The 24,426-nt window shown below is 37.4% G+C and overlaps 1 protein-coding gene and 1 long non-coding RNA gene across 4 annotated transcripts in view; one reads left to right on the forward strand and one right to left on the reverse strand.

Annotated features, from left to right (window-relative positions):
* LOC145662836 (isovaleryl-CoA dehydrogenase, mitochondrial) overlaps positions 1-20,099 on the reverse strand; it is a 69,758-nt gene extending 49,659 nt beyond the window's left edge. Inside the window, exon 1 of one of the 2 annotated variants that reach the window (XM_081728752.1) lies at positions 19,871-20,099. In XM_081728752.1, the coding sequence (XP_081584878.1) occupies positions 19,871-20,023 (153 nt within the window). In that variant the 5' untranslated portion in view covers positions 20,024-20,099. Of the gene's footprint in view, positions 1-12,543; positions 12,710-19,870 lie in introns of those variants that run through there. The other variant, XM_081728753.1, reaches the window with a different exon arrangement.
* The window catches only part of LOC145662837 (uncharacterized), a 127,458-nt gene continuing 115,964 nt past the window's right edge, over positions 12,933-24,426 (forward strand). For both annotated transcript variants that reach the window (XR_014127110.1, XR_014127109.1), the window contains exon 1: positions 12,933-13,251. This is a non-coding gene — a long non-coding RNA (uncharacterized LOC145662837). The remainder of the gene's footprint in view (positions 13,252-24,426) is intronic.

Consider the following 24,426-nt stretch of genomic DNA (forward strand, 5'->3'; position numbering starts at 1 on the left):
AAGATATACTAGGATTAAGATAAATGACAAAGCGATAGATGTTAAGAGAATATTTGAAACGATTTTTATCATGTAATGCTATTTATTGTCGATCTACTCGCAATGTACTAATAGAGTTTATCTAATAACTGCATTATTGTCGAATAATTTCAATAGATGTCAGAATTGAATAACATTGAGACAATGCAAACAACACATTTTCAAGTGGGTGACTCAACGATTGATTCCGTTAAGTTTATCGGGTTTAGAATAGCTTTGTAAGAGTCAAACCCACATCTGTGTAAATAAAAATCTTATAATAAACGAGATAGCTAAGGATAACATCTGTGTCATCTATGTGTTCTCGTAAAATAACTTTAACCTCTGTTTCCCACGTCAGGTTTTGTGGATATGGTACTCAGGTACTCAATAACCACGATATTACTGAGGTAAATAAAGCAGATAAGTGATATAATGGTAATTATCATAACAACCTAAATTACATAACGTATTTATCACGGATTAAGTAACGTTTTTTTATCTGTGATATGGCTCCCCGAAATGAATTATGAGGACTTATGATTGTACTGCCTGAACATAATTATGTGTAATGCATAAACCTTGTGCTTATTTTTATGTGTTGTGTTGGTGATTTAAACTTGTGGTTCGCTGTCAGTGCAATTTGCATCCTTTAATTTGCTAATTTTACTAGTTAACCATGGCTACTACTCGATCGCAAAGTAGGTCTAATAGTGCAACACCGGTTTCTATGATCCTCCCTCCAGTCTCCTTAGATGTATTTTCCGATGGACCGTCTGAAAGTGTTGACAGATTTTTGGCAAATTTTGAACGTTTGGCCGAGATCAACGCGTGGACACCCGATCGGATTAAAGCTATCTTTCCCACATGTTTAAGTGGACCCCCTTTGTACTGGTACAAGACGCAGGAAGAGTCTTTACGTCACAAAGATTGGGCGGGTTTGAAAGCAGCTTTTGAGGAGCAGTTTGGGTCGTCTCAGATACCACTAACAGCACTTAATGCCTATAGGTCTCGTGTTCAAAGCCCAGGTGAACCACTAACACACTACCTCTTTGAGAAGAAGTTCTTAGCGGATAAGTACAACCCCACCCTTCCTTTCAAAGATTTCTTGGCAGACGCTGTAATTGCTATGCTTCCCCAACACATGCATTACTTTTCTCAAAAGGTGTTCGCAAATTTTGAGGCATTGGTTCAGGAAGCTTTTACCAGACAGAAAGCTGACTTGTTATTACATCAGCGCATCGCGGAACAACAGCGGGTCGTGTCATGTGACCCTCAGATTCCCGCAGTGGCGTCGCAAGCTACTGCCAACCCCACCGTATATTCTACTCCCCAGGTTAGGCAAGCAGATCCATACGCCGAAATAATGGATAAGCTGGATAAGTTACAGCTCCAGTTTAACTCCCATAAGGCTCATGTGCATTTTGCAGAAACTTCATCTCGACCCCCCACCCCCCGCGCTACTTCTCCTGCGCCCTCCTACCAACAGGATTACCGCAGAAGCCAGGACGCATGTAGCAACTGTGCTCAATGTAATCATCGGCACGATAAGCCTCCTCCGGCTAAAGCTAAACAAGGGAACAAGAATAAGGAATCGAACTCGGCCCAGCCGAAGAACTCTAATGATCTGAAGAAGAAGAAAAAGAAGCAAAATGGTACTTTCCCTAAGGGCAATACAAATTACAACGCCTACTATGGACAATTTCCCCCGGCATACCCTCCGTATGCCCCGCCGTATCCGTATTACGGATACCCCCCACCTACTCCTTACGCTTTCCCACCCACTCCCCCTCCCCCGATGGCCCAGCCACCTACACAGTTCGAACCTGTCTCCGATCCAAAAAAACTAGAATTGCCTCAGGAGCCTTCAGCTCCTGAGCCACCTACTTCAATCCCACCCCAACCGTCTGAAACCAATCATGGTAATCCATCTCCCACCATTCTCACTCTACCACTACAGTCCGAAGGCCAGTTATTTTATGTTCAGGGCTCGATAGGGAACATAAAACGCCGTTTCCTGGTCGATACAGGAGCGGAAAGCTCTCTCTTGCCGTGGACAGCCTTACCACGCAATGTGAATGTATTTAAGATGGAAACGAACTTGTATGGTGTAAGCGAGAAACCATTATCGCTTAAGTATGCAGCATACATCAAAATTAATTTGGCAGGAAAATCATTTACGGTTTTATTTAGGCTTATTCCAATTCCTAAATTTCCTATCATTTTGGCTAACAACTTTTTGAAAACTCATCAAGCTGTAATTGAATATCAGAATAATACACTCACATTACGTCACTTTGGCTGTCGCCCGGATTCAGAACAAAAAACACCCTTAGGCTCTAATCAATTGCCTCCTGCTGTTGCTTCGAAAGTACAGACAAATCAACACTTTACGTTGGTTTGTAAACAAACCACAACTGTCCCTCCACGTTCTGTTGTTTTCATTCCACTTGACATACCGTTAGGTATCAATTTTAGTGCTGTTCATATACACACACCAATTAACAGTAACTTAAAACGTTGCTTTATTGCTCACACAGTAGCTAGTTCAGACAACATAGCGGTTCCTGTTGTAAATCTGGCTTCCAAGCCCAAACGCTTTCACAAGGGAACGCCTTTGGCTATTGCGTCTGTTCTACCAGACATTCCTGAGTCGTTACAGGTAAACACAGTACGTAAGTTGTTTACACCTACTGATGAGCATGCGACTAAGAAAACGAAAGAACGGCTGGCTAAAATTGGTCACCTAATCGATCCTCAACAATTCAAAATTAACAAGGAGTTAAGTAATGAACAACAGCAAAAATTAAGGGATGTGCTAACAAAATATGCTAGTGTTTTCAAATGGTCTGATACTGACTTTTCTCATATAGATGCTTATGAAGCAACTCTTGACTTAAAGTCTAGGGACTCCTTTCGATCCCCGATGTTTACCATACCTCACCGTTTGCGCCCGAGGGCAAAGCAACAAATATTGAAATTATTGGAGATGGGTATCATTGAATTAAGTAATTCAGCCACCCGGAACAACATTCTAGTGGTTCCAAAACCTAACTCGGACGATCTGCGGGTCTGTTTGGACTTACGCCGACTGAACTTAGCCTGCCATCCTATAAGGGATTCCCCGGCCAATATGGCGGACGTCATTGAGAACTTAGCAGACGCTAAGTACTTCTGCTCGTTCGACCTGTCCCAGTCTTTCTTTCAGGTCCCATTAGACCCTGAGGACCGCCCTTTTACAGCATTTTCCGTCCCGTCCTTAAATTTAAAGCATTCCATGTACCAACTAACGGCCATGCCCATGGGGCATGTTAACAGCACGATTATGCTCCAGCGCATTTTACGTGACATTTTTGAAAATGTGGATCCCAACCACCTCACCATGTATGTGGATGACCTATATTTAGGGGCGAGTACGTTTGAGGAACTGCTGGTAAGTCTAGACAAAGTACTTGCAACTGCACAACGTTACTCAGTTCTGTTCAATCTTAAAAAGTCAATGTTTGGTGTGACAACGCTAAAGTGTCTCGGTTTCATAATTAGTGCAGGTCATATTCAACCAGACCCCGCTAAAATTGAGGCTATTTTGAACATCCCCAAGCCCCAAACTGTGAAACAATTACGGTCTTGGTTAGCCTCGGTGAACTTCTTTCGAAATTTCTTTGCCAATATATCACTGAACCTAGCACCACTTTATCAAGCTCTAAAGGGATCGCCGAAGAAATTGGTGTGGACAGATGAATGCGAGAGTGCATTCCAACAAATGCGCCATGCTCTCACTAACCCACCCCTCCTTCAGATATACTCAACCCAAGATACAGAGCACGCTCTGGTGGTCGACTCGAGTTTAATTGGCGTTGGCGCCTGTTTACTTCAGAAACGCGCCACTGATGCTGACTGGCACCCAGTACAGTTTGCATCATCCCGTCATCCGCCACGGAAGACGCCCCCGCCGATATATGAGCTTGAACTGTACGCGGTCTACTTCGGGTTACGTAAATTCTATAAGTATTTAATTGGCCAAGAATTCACCATCTACACGGACTCACTAGCGGTCACAGCCATGAAAACCTCAAACCACCTTAGTCCCAAATTACTGAGGTGGCGAGATTTCTTTGGCACATTTTCTTTCAACATAAAACACTTGACAGGAAGTAAGAACGGATTGGCAGACATATTGTCTAGGAACCCACTTCCGGTTACACCGGAAACAATAGCGGAAGCGGAAGAGGCCCCACATGAGTATCAAATGCTGGCCCTCGATAAAAGAGTAGATTTAGGCGAATTACAGCGCCAGGACTCATTTTTCGGGAAAATTATACGGGCATTACAAACGGAAGACACCTCCCAGCGCCATTACAAACAATGGAAAACGCAATTCACGATTTCGAATGGGCTATTATATAGGAAAATTAAGGCCATTCCTAACGACAGACTTGTACTTTGTGTCCCTAACAGATTACGGGATTCGATCTTTGATGAACTACATACACATTCATTAACCCACCCTGGCTTTACGAAATTACATCTGCTATTGAAATCGAAGTATTACTTCCCGCAGATGAAGCAGTGGCTGCATCAAAAATTAGCTAGGTGTCATGAATGTTCTCTGTTTAAAAGATCGTACAAACCATCTGTCGAAACAGTGCAACAGTTACCGCACGAGACCATTTTCAAGTGCTTTTCCATTGACTTGGCCGGGAAGTTGATCGCTTCCGAACCAGATCAATACCAATACTTTTATTTGGCGACAGATCATGCCAGTGGTTTTGTTATTACGGCACCTGTGAAATCTCCAACATCAGAAGCTTTTATTAGTTTCTTTATGGACCACATTGTGACGCCCTACTCCTGTCCATCTCTCCTTTTTATGGACAAACAAACATCCCACACGTCCACGAAGACGCGGCAATTCTTAGCAAGTATGGGGGTAGAAGTTCGTTATGCCCTCCCCCACAATCATCAAACTTTGGGGCACGCTGAGAATCGAATCGGAGCCATCCAGAATGCATTGCGTTTCCTTACCAAGGAACAACACGCACGATGGCCGGACTTTCTACAGACCGCCACTGCTAGTGTAAATAAGACACCCCTCACGGAACTTCGCGTCAGTCCCTTCTCGATCCTGTTTGGTATCGAACCTGCGTTCATTATTGATCGTGTGCTTAATGCACCCGACCAAGAACTAAGCAATCACGAGAGGCTAACTCTTGCACGGGAAACGCGGGACTACGTGTTATACCGAAGGAATCAAATATTTGAACGGCAACGCGAAAAATTGCATTCTAAGAAGCAACCGACAGAGTTTCTTCCTGGATCTAAAGTCGTGGTGCAACGCCTATATGCCAAACCCGGTGATTGCAGGAGTATTCAACAACTATTTGATGGCCCCTTTGAAATTCACAGCCGTCTAGATGGTAATTCATATCTAATCATACAAGATGGGAAACAGGTACCGATAGCAAAATCACGCTTGAAATTGTATGTACCGGATGAAAATCCGAGTCCCGAATTTCAAACAAAGTATAGACAATATCTGTAATTCCATTGATGGTAACAGAGCATTCGTGTAGTTTTTCATGCATAAATGCACCATATACATACATATATATGCTCAAACGCCCGACTTTGTCTCTTGTTTTCGCATATATCCTACCCTACCTTAGCATCCTGCTATTCCGCAAACCCCACCAACCCATGTCTACCCCCTCTACCTACGCCACTATTTAGTGCCGTATAACGTAATTCCGGTTACAATTCTGATAGCAACAAGTGTCAATGCGTATCATTCACTGTACCACGTGAGTTGTATACAAACGACAACTGCTGGAGGCAACTCCCTGTTGTTTACACTGTGACACGGGCCTAGGCCCCCCCCGCCTCTTACTCACGTCGCTATGCGTGTCACGTTACATGCACAGTACATACAGCAAGTACTACCTTGTATTTTGATTGGCGGGACACAACGCGCTTCGCGAACTCCCACAAAAAAAAAAAAAACTTACATGTACTTGTCACTACTCAGTAACATTCATTTTCTACATTGGTAGACTTCCCCTCCCTTCCCTCCCATGTAGGTTCTTCGCATTCGCAAACGGAGCAGATGACTCCCTCCAGGCATTGCATGCACATAACCACACTTATATGTAATAACTGTTAGGCCCACATTTAGCGTGCATCCGCGTGGCAGCCATATTGGTTCTCTAACACATGTGTAATGACTCAACTTCGTTAGCATGTAATGAACTAACTTGTTATTTAGTGTGATTTGCATACGTAGGTTCTTATACCCACTGCCTGTATGTATTAGTGCATATGCAGCATGCTATACGAGTAATCCTACACGCTTTTCTGATAACCGTATGCTACCCTACCCTTCTTCCCCTCAGAGACAATTCGTCATACGTACATATATATGATGCATTTATACATGCTAGAAATTGACTATCCAAACTTTCATATTTTATTTTATTATGATTGTGTGCAAAACTTAAGTCCCTACCCACAGGATTCCGTAAGCTTATTATGGTACTACAGAAGTGGACCACGCTTCGTGTTACTCCATGATGCATTTTCTGATACCACAACTGTGTATAAAAACAGTTCTTTGTATTGTTAGAGGTTTGACTGTATTCCAACAATAGAAAACGAAAGGGAGACCGGTGTCCCCCGGGATTGTAAGGGATTTGGTTCCCCCCGGAATGGTACAAGTGTACCACTTACATTTGTTTCCTATAATTTAAGGACTTTGGTCCCCCTGACGTTTTAAGGGATTTGGTCCCCCCAATGGTACAAGTGCACCACTTACATTCATCCCCTCCAATTTACGGGCTTTGGTCCCCCTGACATTTTTCGGGATTTGGTTCCCCCCGGAATAGTACCAGTACACCTCTTACATTGGTTCCCCTGAGATTTAAGGGCTTTGCCCCCCTGAAATTGTGGAGGAAATACCCACCACATTGGCCCCCTAAATGGTCACAGTACGTTTTATATAAGCTATTCCATCTATCTTATTTGATATAATTAATATGCGTAAGTACCTATACATAAACTATCAAAACTCTTGACACAACATTGAGATCAGTTCTCGGCGAACAATACGTAATCGCATAAATTACTTTACGGTTACATAAGAAATTCTTTATATGCATAACATGCGCCCCCCCCCCCACAAAATATGTATCCACTCCACTGTTTCGGACAATAACAAGATATATATATAATAGTCGGCTTATTTCAGTGTTATTTATAACTAATTTTAGGCAACAAATGCATTTCTTACTGGAAGAAGGAGAAAGATTTATAGGAGCACTCTACATAGGCAGAGTTTCAAGGTTAAAAAAAAAAAAGACATCCCTAGGAAAGATACAACATAGGTTGTATGTAGCCCCTTTCCCACACCCACCCATTTCTTCTTTCTTGCCAAACAGTACAACCACACAAACACAAAAACAATATGAGAAAGTCTCATACAGCACCATGTAAGCTCATTCCTTTGGCAATGAACTTACGTGCCTTTTACCCCAATGAATGCATTTGTTCCCACGTTTCTCATGAAACACACTCTCTTATATATAAAAAAATCTAGAAAAAAATAATAAACCGAATGAATATATGTGTAATGACTCCAAATCCCGCCGCGTACATTATAAAACAAAAATAAATAAATAAAAAAAAATAAAAAAATAAAACACCTTGGTACTTACCATGCAGCTAACAAAACCCCAAGCCAGACGGATGCAGCCTCCATCACTCTACAACTCAATATCAAATGGAATAACCCCATCCACGCGTTTGGTGGCTTAGACAAATTTCCTCCAAGGGTTTCCTACCCTTGTACGGTTGTGATCACGCAGCCTACCATGCATACGCAATGGCATGCATCAGTGCATGCTGGCTCAGCGAGGTAGCAACCCTGCACGGACATTCCACAGCTTGACCTCAATCAGGTCAATGCATTCTTCCCTGCTATAATTAACCACGCTCTTTTCCTCAAAACGATTACAGGAAAATCTTAGGGAGAGAATCTATGAATGCAATACAAAAAAAAAAAAAAAAAAAAAAAAGAATACTGAAATTCAATTTGCATTTCGTTAATTTCGACTGCCTGTAAGATGAGTTCCTCTTCTCTCTTTCAGATCATGTGGCGTGTCTATGTTTTTGGCATTTTTGCACTTCAAACCGTCAAGGCCCAAAACCCAATAGAAACGAAAGATGTGGTTACAATTATTAGTGCTGTGGGTACTGTTGGATGTGTATTATCGATTCTGTTTCTTTTATGTTGGTGTCGTTATGGTAGATCCAAGAAGCGCTCCCGATTTTACAAATCGAATATCACATCCCAATTCACGCATTCTCGTTCTCCTTCTGCTCACAATAACATGGACAACCAACATCTGTTAACACGTTTGGAAGGTCAATCACCATCAACACCTTCGCTACACGATCCTGTACTTCAATCCCGTACTACTCCATCCCGACCTTCATCTCCTCCAGTGGACTCCTTGCTCAGTCCAAGATTTTTCGCATCCACACCATTGTAAATAATTCATACTCCATATGATTATTTGGTGGTGATATTTTCTATCATTCTTATATGCCAAAAAAAAAAAAAAAAAAAAATTAAAAACTACAAAAAAACCTTATGCTATCTCCCATTTCCTAACCACATTCACTTATGCCTCCTAACTCTTCATTCCCCTTTTCCTTTTCTGCCTACACTAACATTTCATTTCCTCGGCAGATTGCACTGAAAGGGAATTACAGGTGCATCTTGGATGCACATTATTTTATGAACGGCTAAGGTTTGTGCAATAAAGGAAAAACCAGAGGAATATACAACATTCCCCTGATATTTATGTATATGCGTACTTAGGTTAATTGCTTTACATTTGTTATATCTGTATATATATATATATATGTGTATATTTTCTATTGTTCATATGTGTATTACGATTGTAATGTAACCAGGTTTCAACGATCCATTGCCTGCCATACGAGTAAGACAATTCTTTCAACATTACTTAAAATGTCATTAATATACAACTCTTAACACTTTACTTTTCTGGATTCCCTCAAAACACTTAATTGTAGGATGTTTGTCCCTATTGGACATGTTCTTTAGGTGTATTCGCGAATGTACTCAACGTAGTTACGTTACATTTTACACCGATATTACAACCTCATGCCTCATTAGCCATTCTTGGTACCATTGGCTAGTTAATGTTATTTTTCCTCCCTATGTCACCGATCTACATATTCTAGGCATGAAAGTGACGTTTGCATCTAGTGTCTAGGAAGTGTGATTCACGAGTTTCACGACGTACAAGTGTTTTTTCCAGTGCCTCGCCAAAAACCTTATACAGGGTGACCATCGAACTGTGATCGAATTCCACGATTTGGGCATCCATTACAGGATTGCTCAGTATATTTTTTTTAAGTGGGGGAATATCACGAAAATATCAACTTTGATCGAATTTTTTAATTTAAGAGATCAGACATTTCATCATTAAAACAGTGTCGCCGTAGAGATACCAAAAATGTGTAAATAAGATATAAATGGTATTTCTAAAAACATGTACGAAGGACACCAGGAAATGAAAACACTTATATAAGCAAAAACAATTTTCTTCAGTGAAAGTGTGAAAGTCACGCATACGTCATAGAAACTATTATTTCATAGTCTAGAATAGACTGATCCGGAAGGACTTGAGAGTGAAAATAACAGATGAGGCGAATATAAAAACTCTTGGTTTTTAGACCAGGGGATCTTGTCTTCTCTCGGTCGTAGTGAGGATCGAGTCTCGGTCGGTCTTGGCTCGTATCCGATATCGCGAGAAGTCTCGTCTCGTTAACTTTGTCTCGTTTTGGACAATACTTGGCGGACTACTGTATTGGGAATCCAGAACATGTAAGTTGTATATTTTATGGTTTTTCTTAATTTGACACATGAGTATGGTCAGGCAAATGCGATTTTCCTTGTCCTCGGAACCTTAAGTTAAGATATACTAGGATTAAGATAAATGACAAAGCGATAGATGTTAAGAGAATATTTGAAACGATTTTTATCATGTAATGCTATTTATTGTCGATCTACTCGCAATGTACTAATAGAGTTTATCTAATAACTGCATTATTGTCGAATAATTTCAATAGATGTCAGAATTGAATAACATTGAGACAATGCAAACAACACATTTTCAAGTGGGTGACTCAACGATTGATTCCGTTAAGTTTATCGGGTTTAGAATAGCTTTGTAAGAGTCAAACCCACATCTGTGTAAATAAAAATCTTATAATAAACGAGATAGCTAAGGATAACATCTGTGTCATCTATGTGTTCTCGTAAAATAACTTTAACCTCTGTTTCCCACGTCAGGTTTTGTGGATATGGTACTCAGGTACTCAATAACCACGATATTACTGAGGTAAATAAAGCAGATAAGTGATATAATGGTAATTATCATAACAACCTAAATTACATAACGTATTTATCACGGATTAAGTAACGTTTTATCTGTGATAGTAGAGATTTACCGCTGGGATGTTCCCGATTGTAATTTCAGATGCTTCGGGATAGCAGAAGCTGAAATTATATTCTCTGTTAAGAAGATCGGTGGTACGGTAAATGTTTAGCAGAAGGGGTCCACAAGTACGTAAAAAATACAAACTTTACAGGATAAATGGAAGATGCAAGTACCTAGACCTAACATAACCTAACCAAATCTAACATAACCTAAACTAACCTGAACTAATCTAAACTAACATAATATTAATAGAAATAAGCGAAATTCAACCAGTTTTTCGAAAATTATGCTGGGCCCCTAAACTAACACAATCTAACATAAAGCAACCTAACGTAAGCTAACCTAATCTTATGTGAACAGAAACTTAAGCCAATTTTGTAACGGTTACTTTTTCACGTCATAAAAAAAAATGAAAAACATAAGTTCAATATTTTCTAGCTGAAATATTCGATTCTTTTTTTTTTTTTTTTTTTTTTTTTTTTTTTTTTTTACGGTTTTGTTTAGAAAACTATTTTCCCAGTCTATTATTCAAAGCATTTTGACTCGTCTTCCAGCCAGAGTCCTTCCTAAGACAGTACCCGCTCATAAGAACTCTTAAAGCATTACTTGCTTACTTACGCTAGACTACCATAATATCTGATTTAATTTGTTTATAAGGCTAAATTAGATAGTTCCATTTTATATCAGCGATCTCATTTATTATTTTCAGGTAACAGCATACAAGAGAAAAAGAAATTTCGACATTATTAGCACTATAGCTTACATAAACTGTCATCTGATTGAAAAAAAAAAATGTATATATATATATATATATATATATATTTGACAACATATTTATACGATTTAAAAAAAAAAAAAAAATCTGTATTCTTTTGACAGTAAATTAAAAGTATACATTTCACGTTGTTTGTTTCCATAAGTACCTCATTGTAGTATCACATGAAACGAACGTTGATGTTATTCTAGACTGATCTACAATCATCTAAACGTAAGCTAAATATGGCACATTGCAATGTGAAATAAAGTATGGTACATTGTAATTCCCCTTCTTCAAGATGAACATGCGATTAACAATTAAGCTGTCTTTATCAAAAATATGGGTTCATATGAGCGATTATTTATCCTCTATTGTGTTCCACAATTTATATTCTTCCTCAAAATCATTATAGAAGAAAGTAGTGGCATAAATGAGGTATCGCTCCATATATGGCCATAACGTTGAATTTCTCAACTCAGCCTCAAAACCCAAAATGATGACATAATGGAAAAATATGAACTATATACAAATGAAACATGCGTGCACTACAAAAAAAAAAAAAAAAATCTACCAGACAGCACCTTAAAGTTAATTAGTGACACATATCTTTTGTTGGGAGAATTACAAAACAAAGTTTCAACCTACATGCAGTGCCAAGAAAGAAAAAAAAAAAAAACATCAACTCAAAATAACAGATCAGTCTATCATAAATAAATAAGTAAGTGCAACAAGCTGATGCCGTAAGTACATCTACAAGCGAGGTAATTATTTCGTCATCAGATGTCATCAACCTGATCTTAATAGAATACAGGACAAATTATGATTAAGTTCCGTACTTGGATTTTCTTTCTGTATTTTATTTGCTTACCTTTACGGTTCAGACTATTTAAATAGTAAGAAATCTAACATTTGATATTATGCATCGTTTCCATAGCAACAGAAATTATTTGTGATCGCTATCGTGATTCTTGAGAATTCTGAGAGGCTACATTAGTGGAGAGACAATTGCGGAATGTTTAAGATGTGTGTAGCCGCACACAGATTAACTCGACATTGTTGTATTAACCATTATTAACACATGAAGCAGATATTAAAAAAAAAAAAAAAAAAAAAAACACTGTTACTCAAAAGTTACTTCGGTAGAAATATTATGATGATGGTAGCGTGGAAGTCGCCATCTTGGTTTTTACTAATAGCTGCGAGTTCCTGACTATCTATAAATTTAAAGAAAAGTCGGGTTACCTGAATTCCACAAAGTTAACCGTCGTTAGCAATCTCCTGACACCACCAAACTCCACTCCTCTGAAAGGGGTGATTCCCGGTCGGGTCACGATGCTGCTCACGACAATACAGGTTCGCCATCCAGTTCCATGATTAACAAGGCGAACATCTAAAAGTGACGACCAATATCCACATGAGGCTGCATATAATTTAGAAGTGGAGCTTATCTTTTTATCTAAAAACACTTCAGGTTAGTCCGAGAATGCCGATTTTTTTTAAAGGTTAGCCAAAAGTTGTGCGATTTTGCATAATAAATTTCTAAAGATAAAAGCTCCACGTCGTCACATTATTCTTTCTTTAAAAAAAAAAAAAAGGCTGAATTATTCTTTTTCTTTTTGCACACGGCATGTTTATTCGCACATTCTACATGATAATTTACATCACGAATAATAATAAAAGTAAACATCTTTCCCCGCTCAAAATTAAGATTTGCAATATTACTATTATCTATATATGTCTAAATCCTAAACTAAAATCTGCAACATATATTTAATTTACGTGTTATTATCACTTACTCCCGCCATGTGACGCTTCGTTATACGCTTCGCAAACAAAAACGCAGCGTAATACTTGTAGTAATGTAAACAAATGAAAAGCAAATGAAAAGAAGTGAATTATATAATGTATAATGTAGAGAAGAACTTCGTTTTTATATAAATTTCATTTAAGGTAGGCCTAAAATATTTATACATATGTATTTACATTTACATATAATGGCAAAATTTGTTCGTGAAGCTGCAGTTATTATTATAGGTTATATTTGAGAGTAAAAGGGTCATACACAATTTTTATTGCAATGAGTAGTGATGTTAAAATTTTCAACTTCAATGTAATAATTACTTAATAAGATTTCTCTCCACTAACGAAGTCCTGCAGATATATTATGCGCGGGTCAATAATATTTACCGAACATAAAACATATGTTACGTATTAATACTGAATTAATTTAAGTCGACGCCTAACTAGTTTATAAATATAATCACATAGCCTACCGCGCAGGTAGAAAATACACATACCCAGGCTATGGTGCAGATCAACATTACGTAGGCCACGTATGGTATCAATATAAAATAATAATGAACGAATCACGGATAATAACAGATTAAACACAACTTAGTGCTTTTAGAAATAAAGTACAACCTAACGCAAACTGAAATAAAGAAAATTCAAACACTCTACAACAATAAGAAAAATAGAATGTGACGTTACCCGTGTACGTTACAATTGCTGGGCCTCTTCTGCTAAATATTGTTCGGATCGGCTGTTGAATAGTCTAAGGGGAGGGGAATGTCTCTTCCCAACTGTTCAGCCATGAGTACCACACTACATTCAGGGCCAGCTTAGGGAGTTGTAGACCCGACCCCCCTTAGACTGATCGAAACCTCAACTGATTGTATAGAAAAAATCATACAATGTGGGGTGGCCAGATCACTTGACTTCCAGGACTTCGCTAGTACGAAAGCTAGGAAAAGAAATTCTTGAGGGATTCATTTCTTATTTATTACATTTGGTTAATAGGGTAACTGTGTGTATTTGTATGCATTTGTAAAATTCCATTAGGTTCCATTGCGTGGCATGGTTGATGTCATAGAACTACGTGTATTCCCTTAACTTTCATGGATATGTATTAGGCGAAGTCAGCCGGAGCCACATATTTTTTCTAGTACCGGGATTCCAGAAGGGTTAATCCGGCCGTGACTACACCACACCAATAAAACTCGTATTAATATAATTACTACTAGGATAAGGAAAACATGAGTTAGAGATGAAAATAGAACACTGGTCACTTCATTTTCGATAGTTTGTGATTGCTTACATGCACAATATCGCCCAAGAAAACCAGAATTGAGTTGCTCAGTTACTACAGCGGACGACATTAATCATGTATTTCATATGGAGTATTATGTGGTAAAGAACACACTTTGTATTACCTATTTATATCTTATATATGTAAAGGTAAGAGCCCGATATATATTTTGATTACATATACAAATCCCTTTGTGAAATCAACAGGATTGGCTGGTTTAAACCAAGTTTTTTTTTTTTTTTAAAAAAAGTGGTTTAAACAAACAAACAAACGAAAAAAAAAGTCCGTAAATGTGTTAGTAAAATCTTGATGAACACATATTTGCGGCCTATCACATTTCACTCCCATATATTATTCATACCTAAATTCCCCATTCATTACCCAAAGAGATTATACTACAAAAGCAACAACTTTTTTTTTTGTATATAAGTTTATGAATGTTTCTTTTGTGATTTTTTTATAGTTTGTTATTATTGTTATGCAATTGCAATCAAAGGAAAATTCTAAATATTGTTTCATTTTAATAATATTTACTACTGATAAAATACATAGAAATTTCGTACTTTTTTGGGATGGGGGTCATACAAACCCCATAAGAGGCATGTACTGAAATCAGAAGTATCCTTGGTATCTTATGTATAAATGGGTCAGGGTCAACGTCGACTCAAATACTTCGTATCTTTATTCACTTTTCTTACTGATATGCAAAGTAAGTCGTTGTATTTCTTTAACTTGGACTAATAAACGTCGTAGTGAACTAACTTGGACTAAATTAGTTCTTCTGTACTCTGCAGTATTTTGAAACTGTCCATATGTAATTCTGTATAATGGTTTCACTTGTTCAATTGTTCATCTTTTTGTCTTTCTGAAATGACTCTTGACAATTATATTAACAAGTATGTAAAGATTAGTACAACGTACTTTTATCAGGAGTCATTCGCGAGTGAATCGGCAGACATATCGTATTTATGGCCAATTAGTCCCGGTTTCGAGATCAAATGAAGGACAATTTTTCTCGGATGTAGCCCGAGAAACGGTTTGGAACTGCTTTAAGCTTATGTAACCCTTTCCAGCATAGCCTGGTTGTTGCATAATAACACCAAGGTGAAACAAACTAATTTCTCTCCATACGTGATATAAATACATAGAATAATTAAAAAAAAGAGTTTTTTTTTTTTTGTTTTTTCAATAAAAACCGTGGCTTTTGAAAATTTACCGGGAAGAAATGGATAATTGACTCACTTGTCTGCTTAAGGTAAGCGGAATGGTTTAACTGTCGCAGATGGCGGCCTCGAAATACAAAATTTACGGAGAAATGAACCGTGGTTGTTAGAATTTTCCCGTTTTTTTTGAGGGGGGGGGGTAAAACCCACATTAAATATACTTCAAAACTTGGATTGAAATAATAATCTTAATATGATTATAATTACTTTCTTTAATCGTAATTCTTAGTGTATGCCCAGTTTCAAAATTGGCTTAAAATATGTGTTTACCACCAGAACAGAATACCATAGAAAACAAAAAAAGGTTTGAGAATTATTTATAATGAATTTTGTTTGCGAACTATCAAATTTGCTGTAACACTGTTCAACTGTAATCTATTATATAAAAATGAAAAGAATCTTGTTCATACGCCCAACACGGGAAAACGGTTAAACCATTTGGAATTAATTTTTGAACATACAATAGTAAGTACCTACTATGAGCTGGGAATTTTATATTATTTTGATTCAAGGGCGCACATTTTAGGGAAACGACTAGAGGAAGTTCAAAATTCATGTAAAAAGAAAAACAAACAAATAAAATTAAGTGCAGCATGTCACGAAGTCTCGGTATATAAATTCCTTATTAAAAATAAAATGACATGTATTGCAGTTTTTGAAAATTTTCGTTTTAAGGGGAGGGGTAATTTTCCATAATTTCTTTGTTTTCTTTGAAAGTGATGTTGCCTTTGTTTGTTATCGCATCGCGGGGAAAGGGTTGAACAGTTTGGAATTAATTTTGAAACACAGTTCATTATTTATTTATTTATTTATTTATTGCCTTACTTTGATTAAAGGGACATCGTAATGGGAGCAAGGGAGGTTCAAAATTTCAGCCAAAATTACAATTATCTCGCGAGCACGTCAAGTTAGAAAGATGAAATTCGGTATATTAATACTTCATTTGAAATAAGGGGACACGTCTCTTCCTGTTTTTGAAAATTTTAATTTTAAGGGAAGAAAAAAGGTGTTTTCTATAATTACTTTCCTCATATTTAAATCGACGATGTCTGTTGTTTGTGATCGCGTCACGGGAAATAATTGAACAGTTTGAAATGAATTTTAGAACCTACCTCAAGTTGGGATATCATCTTGTAACCTTCCTTAAAGGGCGTATCTTAAAGGAGGAGGTGGTTAAAAAATTCATGCCAGAAATAGAATATCTTACTATACTACCATTGATATGCTATCCTAAGGGGTACAGGAGGGCAAGGTTCTAGAACACAGGTCCCCCCTTCCTATTCAGCTATGATAAAGAAAGAAAATAACGTGCCCTGTGGGGCTCTAACCCGCCTTCACTCGCTAACGCTCCCTTGGCAATACTGTGTGAATTAAATATTAAAGTTTGGTACAGAAAGGAACCAACCTAGCTACTAATCTATATAGGGAACCTGTGTTCTAGAACCTTCCCGTACAGGAGGTTCAAGATTTTCCTTGAACCTAATTCTCCCCGTGAAAAGAACAGATACTTCAGCCAGTATAGAATCAAAAGTAATGCGGCTACATTTCCTTTGTTTTTGTTACGTACTTGTGTATTAATATAAACAGACAGAATGTCTTTCTCCATGCGTCAGTTAATTACAAATCGAGAACGCTTCGTTTGAAAAAGGAAATTACTAAAGATTCACGTCTATCTTTTCAATACTAACGGCAATCAGAGCAAGGAATTCCCTAATGTTTCTTGCGTATCTGATGGAGTATGTGAAGCAGAAAACCCCTTTATTCATAAAATATATTGTAAAAACCAAACTGGCAACTGAAAAATAAGCAAAAAATCCATTCCCAACATTTCAGTTCTTTAAAAAAGTATTTCAGAACAACACCCATATTTCAGAACAACAATAAAGCCATTTTTCTTTATCTCTGGCTCCTGAACTTCAGGTACTTTCTCAGTATTTGCCTGGCGCGTTTTCAGTGAAACTCAGGACGGCTGGCTCATGGATTTGAGTCATAAATGTAAGAGAGGATTTTATTCCCATTCTGTATTACATAAGGTAATCCATCTCTTTGTTACTCTAGAAAACTGTGTACTTTTTTTCTTTCTAAAAATCGAAATATAAGCGAGTGTCAATGGTGCAGAGTGTGTCCCACGAAACGGGTATGGGACTTCACGAATTCCTTGTGTATTCTATTTTTTCTTTTTTATTATTTCTTACTTTAATTCAATGTCTCACGATTATACACCACGGCTAAGGGAGCCTGCGATGATATGGATAATAGTGGTGCCATGGCGAAACCACTCCTAGAAGCCCTGCGATGTTTGTCCAACACAAAACGCACTTGACGGAAGCTGGGATCGAACTAGGAACCCGAGGCAGATGTGAACTACCGCGTTCCCACAAGTAATTCCATAGTTTCACGTGTACACTAGAACATATATGCTTAAATTGTATTTTAAGTAGGAATATGGCTTTAAATATACATACAAAATTTAATAAAACCCAATTTTGCCCAAAAAAACCAACTGGGCTGGGTTTTTCAAACCTGAAATGAACAGAATCAGACTAAATGTGATAATGAGAGTAACAAACGTTACTGTAAAGTGATTAACATGGGGAAAGTGTAAAAAAATGAAATGAAATCTTTGAGTTTTACGTCCCACGGTTATGCCGGTTATGATAATGAGAGATGAGTGAAATGGTGGAATGAAGAAAGTGGGAGGAAACGGGAGAACCCCGAGAAAAACCACGCACACGGTGTTTGTCCACCTCAAAGTTCACTTGGCGGGGGCTGGGATCGAACCCGGGACCCCAAGCACCAGAGGTGAACGCTCTACCACTGAGCCACCGCGCCCCCCTAGGCTAAAGGAGACGGTGATGATGAGTAATGAATGAAATGAAGAAAGTGGGAGGAAACGGGAGAACCCCGAGAAAAACCACGCACACGGTGTTTGTCCACCTCAAAGTTCACTTGGCGGGGGCTGGGATCGAACCCGGGACCCCAAACACCAGAGGTGAACGCTCTACCACTGAGCCACCGCGCCCCCCAGGGAAAAAGTATAAGTTAAATTGTGGACTGTATGCGTTCGCGGACTGATGCGACATGAAATGAGGTGGCAGTCAACTACAATCTGACAGTGCTTCAAACCCACTGTGTTACTAACTAACTTAGGATATCTATGCTGCTGTATTATCATGGGGGTCAAGGTGGAACAAAGCTAGCCCTGCGAGGCTTCTAAGCCCCTTCGCTCGCTCAGATATGTTTCGTTACGTAAAGAAATCTTTCTATCACTAAAGTTGTGTAAAAAGTGAACTAAATACCATGAGGCAATACGTCACGCTCGGGTGGTGCAACTTCAATGCAAATTTAACCCCACCCTTTGGGAAGACATGTTGTTTAATCGGCAACCATTGTTTTAGTAATTAAAAAAATAGTGTGTAGTTTGCAACACTTAACAGTTCCAAAGTACTAACTTTGCGCAGTAATACTATAATGATGTAGGAAAGAGCAAAACAAGCATGAATATAAGAAATATTTGTGATTAATAATGAACACTGAACGTCAGAAATGAAAGAAGGGTATTTATACGTAAGATATATGAAAGCAAGAATAGGTAATACAACTTATTTGTGTGGTTTTATCAGGGGCCACAACCTGCGGCAATTTAGCCAGCGGGACGATCATTTTTATACCACAGGATATAATCATGGAACTATTAGGCGAAAGGAGGGAACAATTTCGCGCAAAAGGAAAAATGAAACGAAATCTTTAAGGTTTACGTCCCACGCTTATGCCGGTTAGGCTAAAGGAGACAGTGATGATGAGGGATGAGTGAAATGGTGGAATGAAGAAAGTAGGAGGAAACGGGAGAAAACCCACGAGCACGGTGTTTGTCCACCACAAAGTTCACACGACGCGAGCTGGGATCGAACCAGATATTCGCGCAAAGGGATTGTGAGAAGTAACGAGTAGGCGTATTTGTATTCTGAACATGGCTGGAGTTGTACAGAGATACTCCAGTTGGTATTCTTACACAAAGACGAGGACTTACTCTCTATTAATGGGTCCAAACTTCACTAACTCTAAGATAACCGTCCCCTAGTTATCCCTACTAGATTATACACTTTTAAAGCGGTCCTAAAAATTGATGATTTTTGAACTGTCGAAAACCAAGATTACAACCAACTTCGGAATTAATGTCCCCCTTGTTTTCATGCAGGAACGTACATTCCTTTACTTACGAGTATTTTCATCCAATATACTTAGTACACGTGCTTACCTGTTGCTGTTCATTCGTTAGCCCAAAGATGTTTTCATCAATAGGATAATATTGAGATAATTCTCTTCTATTACGATGTTGTGGCACAAAGCAATTTCTGAAACCGTTTCTAAATATTGGTTTATTGCTTATAATGAAAATATTTCGTAACATCTTATCAGTGCTTTTTTTATACCAGAACAGCTACCTTTTTCGTTACTACTGCAGAGTGCAGACGACACGAATACGTATCTATGCAGCGTTGCCAGGCTCACAGCTCGGAATTATTCCAAAACCTGATCGAAATTATGCTAGATTCGGTCAAATTATGCTAGATTCTCATAATTGCTAATTCAGGAGTTTTTATATAAAACAAATCTCTAAAATTAAAAATAACAACTCAGGATGTAGAAAAGTATTTCTTTTTTTTTTTTGACTTTGTTAGCTTGGCTTCTAAGAAGAATAAAGAAAAAGAATATGTCGTATAAATGAATGCAAAGTGTTTGTTTACATATTTTGGAAGAAAATGACCTCGCAATCAAAGTATTAGATAACCCTGGGTGGATCCAAAAACAAAAACAAAAATAAATAAATAAATAAATACAAAACTGGGGTGGACTGGGTCAAACACAGGGCGAAAGGCCTTTGAGTCACCTGCATTTGTGTGGAATAAGTTTCATCTTAGCGTCAAGAAGCTACTGTCTCCAATAAGACATTTTCAGAAACACTAAATTGTTTTTCCTCCCATGCCCCTTCTCTAAAGGCATCGGTAAAGGGATGGCCCTAAGTGATTAAAAATATGCAGTAAAATTGCAGAAGTAAGAAAAAATAGGGTCAGGTGGGGTCGAATAAAGACGAATTGTTATAATAAACATAAAAAGAAAAGCATTAGTAAAATATTTGTCAAAATATAGAAAATGAATTTCAAGTGGAACATCTTCGCACGAGCATCCACGTTGTAGGCTACCTCCCATCTAAATTTTCTAACTCCATTACTTGAGGTCCGGATAATTTGCATTTGTGAGAACGCCTGGAGAGATGCAACCCAACCTACACGTAACTTTTCTCTGCACTGACAGCGCTTGGTAGCACTGACAAATTAAAGGTCCAAATTATAACAAAATACTTTGGCTTGTGTAATATTTACCTGTACCTTGGGCAGAAAGTACTCATACATATGCACTATACTTAGTAGAATGTTCATTTCATATTAACAAAAGAAGAATGTTTTTAATATATGTAGGAGATTATTATGGGATAGTTGTTGATATGGATATGTTTTATGGTTACCTAGTCAGTGAATTTGTGTACTTAACAGTTTTAAGAAAAGGATATTATAAGTTATATCAAATAATAAACCAGTTTAACATCGGTTATAGACGTTGTCAGTTTTATTAAAAAGGTGAGATTAATGGTATTTAAATATCGAAGCTAATATTTTTAATGTCAAAGAAATACTACCACTTCGGATTTTTATCTCAGCAAACGAACCAGGTTGACGACTATCTTTTTGATAAGTCGTTGTAAAAATTTGGTTTACCTCACCCGGGACTTTGTAAATTCAGTTCCCGAAGAAGAAGAGTAAGGTTGAATTTACTTTTACTACAGTTAATGAATACGAACTTAACCATTTTGCGAAGTGGTAAAGTAATCATAAGAAAAATGGACAACGAAGCAATGCAGCAGGAATCAAATACTAGTGACCAAAGTGAAACTAGTGTAACACCAGGTTTGTCATCAGAGGATCGACTCTTGTTAGCTTTACAGCGACAATTCAGGCAGATGTCTACCGAGATAAACAAGCAAAATGAAGAATTAAGTAGACGAATGGAACAGAAGTTGGACGAAGCTAACAAGACCATGGAACAGAAGTTTGACGAAGCTAACAAGACCATGGAACAGAAGTTTGACGAAGCTAACCAGACCATGGAACAGAAGATAGAATTGAAGTTTGACGAAGCTAACAAGCAATATGAAGAATTAAGTAGACGAATGGAACAGAAGTTTGACGAAGCTAACCAGACCATGGAACAGAAGATAGAACTGAAGTTTGACGAAGCTAACAAGCAATATGAAGAATTAAGTAGACGGATAGAACGGATAGAACAGAAATCAGATGAAACGAAACAAACAATTGTCCAGGTGGTGAACGACATATCCTCACAGTTCGAGGAAAAGTTAAAAAGGATATCCGATGATTGTCAAGAAAAGCACAATCAACAAAACCAAGAAATTAGTGCTTTAAAAAAAGATTTAGAAGTAATAGAATCTTCCATTAAACAGCAAAAGATCCAGGTCAGCAACAACTCTAATAACATACGTGTAAATACACAGTTGTTAGCTACTATTCAGGAAGAAATTAGAACATTACAGGCTAAAGACAACATTTACCGTAATAACCTGGGTAGTGATCGCTTTGAGTTTCCCCACTCACCAGAGACGAACTCGCCTTCGCCGGGGTCTGGTGAAGATATTATACTAGAAGAAAGTTGTCCGAAGAGTACTGATGAGCGAAACATAGATGGTGTGACGACACAGCATGTCACGGATAGGAACTATCACTCAACAAAAACAAGGAATGAGAAAAAGAAGGTAAAATTAAGTGTTAAAATGAGTGAAATCCGAGCGATGAGCAAATTCAGTGGTAAGTGTAATGAGAATGCTACTTCTTTCTTAGAGAAATTCCAAGACGAATGCAATATAATGTCTATCGATCGATCACAATATATGAAATTAATACCCCATGTATTACTCCCACCTTGTTCCTTATGGTTTAAGGCAATACGTGATCATATTAGTACATATGAGAAATTCAAAGCGGCATTGATCGCAAATTATGAAAATGACTTTTTGCTGGCAAATAGAGATGCCACCCTTAGAAATCAACACTTCAATCCTCGATTGCACAAATCTCTTGTAGAGTTTGTTGTAAATGTCTACAACGAATTAAAGGTCGTTAATCCTTTGCAATCGGAATCGAGAATAATAGCATCGATTCGAAATTTGCTTCCATTTAAACTGCAACAGATCTTATTTTCCACACAGTGTATGAGTTTCAGCCATTTATTGATGCTTGTCCAATGCTACGAAACTCAATATCATGCCATGAATCCACAATCAGGAATAGGTAAAAATAAGAATAATTCAGATCATTTGGTGCCTGTTCGGAATTTAAATATTCGGAGTGTGAATAATACAGAACCTAACCTAAGCCGAGTATACTTTAGCAATCAAAATGAGCACAATAGGCAAGGTTATGTAGGGAATCCGCCTAACCTAATTAATAGTAGCAATTCATATGTTAGACCATATAGTCAAAATAGATTTAAAAACCGACGTAATGTATGGCGAAATTCCAGAAATGCAGCGAACTACGTGAATAGACGTAATTGGAGATCAAGAGATGGCACTCCATATCAAAATCGGAATCACGATGAGGAACATGTACAACACAATGTAGAACCTAATCATGATAGCGCAGTACAGTGTACTTTATTAGAACCGTATGCAAGTTCGAATGTAACCTGATTACCGTTACTGACATTAGGTTAAATTCATGTTAGTTGTAGATTCTTGTAAATTTTCATTTTAAAGTTTATGTGTTAATATCAATAATGAAAACGATTCTTATAAATACTTGAAATGCTTAAATAGAGTTTTAGGTAGACTGGAAAATTAATTTTCAAATGATTTTTATTCTTTCTTGTTAATGTGAAGAATCATAATTCGATTTATAATTAATTAAAAGCAAAGATTATTTATATTAGATTGATTTGTGTTGAAAACTTAATTGTCAAAGATTATGTTAAAAAGAAGATCTATTCTATAAAATCAATTATCCAACGATTACCTTGAAGGAAATTCTTCTTTATTATAACATCTTAGTGCTACTATGTATACTTTTAAATGCAACATCTGATTTATTTGTTATTTAATGCGCCCGCAAAGATTAATATTATTTGTAACCCACGTTTGTCCTTTACATTTTTCGAAATCGCAACCTTCGACGACTAATTAAATAAGCGACGATATTTTTAATAAGAAAATGTAATAATAATATAGTAGATAATAATGAAATAAATATAATTAATGTAATTAAAGATAAATATTGATGAAATGAAAGAATTGTTATGAATGTATTTATATATATATGTATATATGAAATATAATGAATAGATATATAAGGTGCGATTAAAATATGATGGACATATGTTATGTAAAAACACTAATGTAAACGGACCAGTGGTTCTTGAAGATAAAAGCCAAGCCTACTCATGACTTTTATATTCAGTCCCTTTGTCGAGCGACATTTTATATAACAAAATACTTTGGCTTGTGTAATATTTACCTGTACCTTGGGCAGAAAGTACTCATACATATGCACTATACTTAGTAGAATGTTCATTTCATATTAACAAAAGAAGAATGTTTTTAATATATGTAGGAGATTATTATGGGATAGTTGTTGATATGGATATGTTTTATGGTTACCTAGTCAGTGAATTTGTGTACTTAACAGTTTTAAGAAAAGGATATTATAAGTTATATCAAATAATAAACCAGTTTAACATCGGTTA

Source organism: Thermobia domestica, chromosome 10 (assembly GCF_964235325.1).
Source record: "Thermobia domestica chromosome 10, izTheDome1.hap1.1, whole genome shotgun sequence".
Classification (NCBI taxonomy): Eukaryota; Metazoa; Arthropoda; class Insecta; order Zygentoma; family Lepismatidae; genus Thermobia; species Thermobia domestica.